The sequence below is a fragment of the Semicossyphus pulcher genome, unplaced genomic scaffold (genome assembly GCF_022749685.1).
Source record: "Semicossyphus pulcher isolate SPU_LCO1_2020_fin unplaced genomic scaffold, fSemPul1.0.p SCAF_23, whole genome shotgun sequence".
In the NCBI taxonomy this organism is placed as follows: Eukaryota; Metazoa; Chordata; class Actinopteri; order Labriformes; family Labridae; genus Semicossyphus; species Semicossyphus pulcher.
In genome coordinates, this window is record NW_027211697.1 from 16,509,021 (window position 1) to 16,515,889 (window position 6,869).

At 47.4% G+C, this 6,869-nt stretch overlaps 1 protein-coding gene across 1 annotated transcript; it reads right to left on the bottom strand.

The window, feature by feature from the left end:
• Positions 1-1,136: 1,136 nt before the first annotated feature.
• On the bottom strand, positions 1,137-4,534 carry hoxb2a (homeobox B2a). Its single transcript, XM_069674032.1, has 2 exons — positions 4,015-4,534; positions 1,137-2,523 (listed from the first exon to the last, which is right to left on the bottom strand). The coding sequence occupies exons 1-2, from the start codon at positions 4,496-4,498 to the stop codon at positions 1,739-1,741; spliced, it is 1,269 nt and encodes a 422-aa protein (XP_069530133.1). The 5' UTR covers positions 4,499-4,534; the 3' UTR covers positions 1,137-1,738.
• Positions 4,535-6,869: the final 2,335 nt, after the last annotated feature.

Consider the following 6,869-nt stretch of genomic DNA (forward strand, 5'->3'; position numbering starts at 1 on the left):
AAAAATGTTTATTGTTACTATTATTATTATTATTACTAGAAAAAAGGCACTCAGATCTGTAGTCATTTTTTTTTTTTTTTTTGACTCTCCCACACACACACACACACACACACACACACGCACACACACACACACACACACACACACACACACACACACACGCACACCCTGCCTGTCACAGTGAGCAGTCATCCTGTAATGGCTGCCACTGCTCATTGTTCACATCCTGCTTTGTCCGCAGCGCCATTTTGACTCTGTGGGAGGAGGAGCGGCTAGTTAGCAGCACATCCTGCAACACTAGCGGCAGGAAGAGCTAGCCACGCTAACTCACTTTCACCCTGCTAGCTTAACAAAAGAGGAAGAGTTAGCCAGCTATGCTAAAGCTAACTTGCATGCTCACAGACTACAAACAGCAGAGTGTGTTGTGCTTGGCTGTGGCCTCACACGCTGCCAGTTAAAGGCTTCATTGTCTGCTGAGCTCACACAGTGAAAGCTACGGCTAACCATTCAGAGGCAGAGGGCTAGCTATGCTAAGCTAACATGTGCCAGAGGAAAAGATCCTGCTGTGGCCTCAGACTCTTTTTTTTTTTTTTATCTGCTCTGGAAAGTATCTCAGGGTTATCTCTGCGTAAACACGAGCTGGACCAAGCCGGGCCATGCCGGGCTATATCAGGCTGTTTACTCTGTGTGTGCAGTGTGGGAAAACTGCACCCAGCTTTAAACTCTGCACTCACTCCAACACAAGAGTCCAAACATACATAACCTTATAAATATGTCCTGTTATAAGATGACATATTTTATTTGTGTTACTGTGATGAGAATGTAACTTCATGTAATCAAAATTAAACGGAACAAACTGGAGCCTAAATGTTAATTTCACTGTGTCAGTTAATTATTAGGAAAAATATTTTTAACCTGTTTTAAACTATGAAATATATTTTGTCCACTTCAACAAATAACCAGCAGAATGAAAATAGTTCTAAGATTAAATTCTAACTTTGCATTTTGTCAGTAAAATTATGCAACAATAATGAAATGTCATTTTTAAAGGCAGATATTTTAAACAGAATTATTCCTCAGCACGTCATTAATTCATAAAACAAAACAACATGGGCCACGTCATAAATGTTTGTGTGTTTTTATTATTATTATTATTCCACTATGAAAATATATGTACAATAAATAATTTGGATTTTCACTATTAAAGAATCTCAATAAATAAACTAGGGTCTAAAAGTGGGGTCATCAGCAGGGCTCCATTCTTTCAGAGCAGTCCAGCTCTCTGCGCAAAGACTCCGTGAACAGTTCCTGAGAGGTTAGTAAGGATCCATGAAGCTGCACGAGGACGGACTACACAGAAACAAATCCGTTAACGGTCCAAAATTAATACCAAAAATATCAAAGCAAAAAGAAAAATAAATACCTGAAATTTAGACAAAAGGAAGAAAAAAATCCACAAAGTTTCGATGGAAAAAAATTAATTCCCTTCGACGTTTAAAATAAAAAAAATAAAAAACGTTTCTCTCATTAACTACATTTCAGCCGCAAAATAAAACCAGCAAAAAAGACGAAAAATGTATTTTTAAACTAACAAAATGTTCATTCAGAAAATGTTTCCGGAATGTTGCCGAGAAGCTTTGAAACGTCTCACTCCTCCGCTCGATTGTTTGTCCACACCGGCCTGTCCGCGCGCTCCTTCACGTCTTTCGAGTTTTAGTTTAAAATATTTCAGCTGCTCTCAGAAGTTGAGGTGCTGCAGGTCTATGGTGCACAGTGTGCTCGTGAACAGGTCGAAGTCCTCCTCGGAGAAATCCACCGGACTGTCCAGGGAGCTCTGCAGGCTGGGGGACAGGCAGGCGTCCCCGGCGAAGAAGGTCAGGTCCGGGAGCGCGGAGGAGGACGCAGGAGGAGCCGAGGAGGAGGTGATGGAGGAGTCCTGCTGCTCGGAAAATGACTGATCGGACGCTGCTGCTGCGGGCCCGGTCTCGCTGAGCTGCATCAGGCCCGGGGCCGGCGGGGAGTGGTGAGCCGCAGCGGCGTCAGAGGAGCCAGATGCTCCTGGCAGCGGTGGGCGGCTCACACGGCCTCTCTCCTCCGGCGTGGGCTGCGTATTGTCGCCGCTGTCAGTAGCGTAGGAGGCCGATGATGGATTGCCGCTCCCCGACTCGCTCTCGGATGAAGCTTCCCCTGTTCCAGAAGCTTCCAGCGGCTGGCTGGAGTACGGGGAGGAGGCATCGGCGCCTTCGAGCGGCTCAAAGCCGCCCGGGTCGCTCGATTCCGGGCCTCCGCCATCCCGGTGGTGCGTGGTCTGACGCTTGTGTTTCATCCGCCTGTTCTGGAACCAGACTTTGACCTGCCGCTCCGTCAGATCCAGAAGGGCTGCGATCTCCACCCTCCTGGGCCGGCAGAGATACTTGTTAAAGTGGAACTCCTTCTCCAGCTCCAGCAGCTGCGTGTTGGTGTAGGCGGTGCGCAGCCGGCGGGACCCGGCTCCTCCGGCATCCAGACCCGCCTGGCCCGGGTCTGCAGGGAGACAAAGACACATGGAGCAGGCAGAGAGAAATTATGAGCAGGATTTATTGTGCAAAATCTTCTGGAGCTATTCTCATTTTTTATCTTAATTTTATATTTCGTTTAAACTTCAAATTGTAATCTACTTCACGCGAGCCCCGTAAAACATCTACACTTTTATTGCGTGCATGATTTCCAGCCAGGAAATAAGCTGCTGCAGCGTCGAGCACGAATCCCCTCGGCTCTTCTGTCTGTAATAAAACAGTAATAAAACAAAAAAGTCTCATAAAAAATACTCCTTCCAATTACAGCAGCAGCCAAAGCCATAACTGTGAGAGCGGACCAATTTGGTGCTGGTAAAAAAATAATAACAATAAAAAAGGGAAAGGCAGATAAAGACGGATGATCATAATGTCAGGGTGGGATTTTCCCTTCTGTAAGAGTGCAGCGAGCCCGCTGTGAGAGGCGAATGCAAAGAGAGGAAATAAATAAATCAGCGGATAGAGAGGAAATGTGCGGGGAAATGTGGGAATGTCGATGTGAAACGAATGTGGCGGTATCTGTCAGAAACAAGACCCCGAACAGCTCCACGACTGAGATCAGAGAAACCCAAGAATTCCCTTTGAAAATGAGGATGTGCGTGTGCGCGTGTGCGCGTGTGGGACTCAAATAAAACAAATAGAAACGCAGTGATTGTTCTGGAAGTGTGTGAAACACAGAAATGATCTAAACCAAAGAAAATGTGTGCAGTCTGTACCCCCCCCCCCCCCCCAACATATTCTGTGCGCTTGCTTTGCCTCGCCATTATATTTCCTTCCTCCATCCAATATGGCTACCATCTCAGTTGTGTTATGAATATATCACAGCAGGGAGATGATGCTGCTGCAACTCACAGCAGCCAGTGAGCACGATGATGCAGGCTGCAGCTTCTGCACGAGCGAGAAGACACAAAAAGTCCTCCTGTGTGTGCGTCTTTACGCGCCATAAATAAACCTGAACACAGATGGATGCATTTAGCACATTTGGTCTGCGAGCTAACAGCATGCTGGTGTGAAAGCTTTGCAGTCTGAGTGAAGCTGAATGTTACGTATTGATCCTAAACATGGCACAGAGAGTGTGTGAGGCTTTAATGGCTGCATATTTAAACGCATGATGACAGAGTGTGCAAAGCACTGCAGCATAATGCAGGGGTTCAGATATGGCTTCCCTGTTGACACAACACACACACACACACACACACACACACACACACACACACACACACACATTTACACACACACACACACACACACACACACACACACACACACACACACACACACACAACACACAACACACACACACACTGAGGAGGAAAAAGACAATGTCATGTAAGCACTTTGATGCTGTGTGTAATGAAGATTATTCCTGCAGTGAAATGAAGAAGCAGACACAAAATGAAAGCACAGGCTGCACTCTCCCACCACACACCCGCACAGGGCTCCCCCATCCCGGCATACCGACCTGTGGGCGACTCGATGCCCGCCGAAGCGTACCCAGAGGCGGTGGGCGAAGGGGAGGACGATGCGGGGGGGATGATGGATCCGGCTCCGCTCGAGCTGCTCCCCGGCTTCGGGCACTTCTTCGATGACTTCTTCTCCTTCATCCAGGGGAACTCGTGGGCCAGCGGACCGGCCGTGCTACCCGCGGCCGTGGCAGGGGCCTGGCCGGGCGGACAGGGCTGCTGGGCGGCTCGGTGGTGCGTCTGGAGGCCATTAGTGGCGGAGGTTCCCCGGTTCTGCTGGCTCCTTGCAGTCGGTCTCGGCTGGCTGCCTGTGCAGGGGCTGAGGCTGGGGATGGTGTGCTCGAAGGGAGGCGGAATTACTGTCGACTCCTTGATTGATGAAGTTTGAAATGACTCCAGGACGGCGGGGAAGGACGTCAGGCACTCTGCGAGGGACGGCTGGCTGTTTATAAAACCGATCTCCCTCTCAAATTCAAAATTCATAGCTCCCTCAGACCGGATCACCCTCACACGGCGAGACCCCCGAACAATCCCTTCCCCAAAATAAAAAAACAAAACACATACGCGCACGCACGCACGCTCACACACGCACACAACAATATGGCTTCTTAAAAAAATAAAAAACGCACGAGCGTGTAGGCTCCCGACCGCAGTGGCGTAAATGCGGTGCTATATAATAATTGTGTATATTGGTGATATTACTAGCGTATGGGGACCCTGGTAGGCTAAACTGAAGAACTATGGGGCGAAATTGCAGCCAATTCCTGGTCACGTGACGCGAGAGAGCCAATCAGGAGGCCGGGCCTGGCGGCGGCGATGGCTGTGGGAAGCAGCATTATTATTTTTCCACCAAAAGCTGTGGCACAGAGCGGCTGCATCGCAGGATAGCTGCTATTGTTCGGTCTTAACGGGGGGTCAGATGTGGGGAGGAAGAACGGGGAGGCTGCCGGTCGCCATGTGCGCCGTGTGGGCGGCGGGTCCGCGCATCCCAGCCCGGTGTTACGCACAAACAAAAGAGCATCTCTCGGACATTTTTTCGCTCCTCTGGGTGATGTAATGACGGTTAAAGCATTAGGTGAGCGGCGCTGGCCGGCACCGTTTACAATATGGCTCCTTCAGATGTTTACAGCACTCAGCTCATTAATCTTATCAAGACTGACAGAGGCTGAAAATCACAAAGTCACTCAGAGAACTTGGAGAGTTTTAGAAGCTGCAGCAGCGCAGGAGGAGAGCAGGATGCAGATTAGTGAAGATGAGGCAGAGACACACGTAGAGTTAGTGTGAAGAGAAGGGGCCTGACGGCGTGTAAGTTCTTCTTTCTGTATTTAATAGAAATGTGTTTTGTATCATTCTGTTTATTCGTACAGAGTCACAGACGCGTTTGTGACACTAAACCGAAATATAATCTCACATAGTCTCTGCACACAGACTCTAAATACTTCGAGCTGCCCCGGTTGTCTCTCACGCTCTGTCTCAGTGTGATGTGTGTGAGTGTGTGTGTTAAAGTGTTTGGCGTGTTTACGCACACAGAGAGAGAGAGAGGGAGAGTTCACAGCGAGGTCGCTCCGTGAGGCTGGAGACAGGAGAGCAGCGCGCAGGCCTGCTCCTCCTAACAGCAGAAATAATAATACAGCAGCATTAATGTGCAGGCTAACAGTGAGCGAGAGATTCGGACTCAACAGGACGCACATGTAGATTTTTATAAAGACCAGGAGCTGGGGACTTAAGCAGAGGAGAGCCTATTTTGGGGGGAGCCCCGGGTGGGAAAAAAAGAAGTGCGGTGATCAATCTTTCTGTGCCTGCACAGAGGCTGACAGCAGCCCCTCTCTCCCCCTAAATAACAAGAAAAGCTCCGGTCTCTCTCTCTCTCTGCCTCTTTCCTTTCAGGTTAATCATTCGCCACTTTTATTTGATATTTTTAGCCGTTTTTAGGCGCCACAAACACGCACAGAAATATTCAATTAGTTATTAGTTTAAACCCGACTCAGACTGCAAGAAGAAATGTTTTAAAGCTCCCCTCGCTCCCTCTCGCTCCCTCTCGCTCCCTCTCGCTCCCATGCCTCCTGGCCCAGAGAAAGAAGCAGAAATGTGTGTGGGAGTGAGAGCCATTGAGCGCATTGAGGCAGTGAGTAGGCCGAGGCTGCATTCACACACAAACACAGCACACACACTCACACAGCAGAGCCGGGCTGCTGGCTGAGCTACAGCAGCACAAAACCTTATTTTCTTCGTCTTCTTTTTTATTTAAAATTGTAACTTTATTTTGAAAAATTTGTTTTATTTTTGTGGACTTCCTCCGAGTTTATTTTTGCAGTTTTGGTGGAGAAAACGTTTTTTTTTCATGTTAGTGTTTCCGTGAGGATTAGCGCGGATTTGTGGACTGGAGGCGGTGAACTCTGACTTCATCCTGTTTTTGTTTTTTACATCTTTATTTATTTGATTTGATTCAGATGTCTTTTCTTTGATTTGAGGCTTTGTGACAAAAACAGAGCTGAACGTTTATTTAGCTTTAATTTTAAAGGTTTTAATTTGATTCAGATGGAAACAAACTTTCTAACAATTAATACATTTAGATTTAATATTTGTTTTAGGTCAAAACAAACAGAAACAGAAAAAGTAACAATAAATAGAAAATAAAACATCTTTATTTTTAACCTCCTGTTCAGCCTGTGGAGTATAATACAGCACTGTTCTATATTACTGATGTTATCATCTGTTATAGTCGGTGTGTGTGTGTGTGTGTGTGTGTGTGTGTGTGTGTGTGTGTGTGTGTGTGTGTGTGTGTGTGTGTGTCTGTAATTATCACGATCACATGTGAAGTCAAAGAAAGCTGCTGCGCGTTCAAACAGCACAT

Coding starts and splice junctions, on each gene's coding strand:
- hoxb2a (XM_069674032.1), bottom strand. CDS start 4,498: ATGAATTTTGAATTTGAGAGGGAGATCGGTTTTATAAACAGCCAGCCG. Junction 2,524..4,014: donor GGGCATCGAGTCGCCCACAG/GTCGGTATGCCG, acceptor GTCTCCCTGCAG/ACCCGGGCCAGGCGGGTCTG.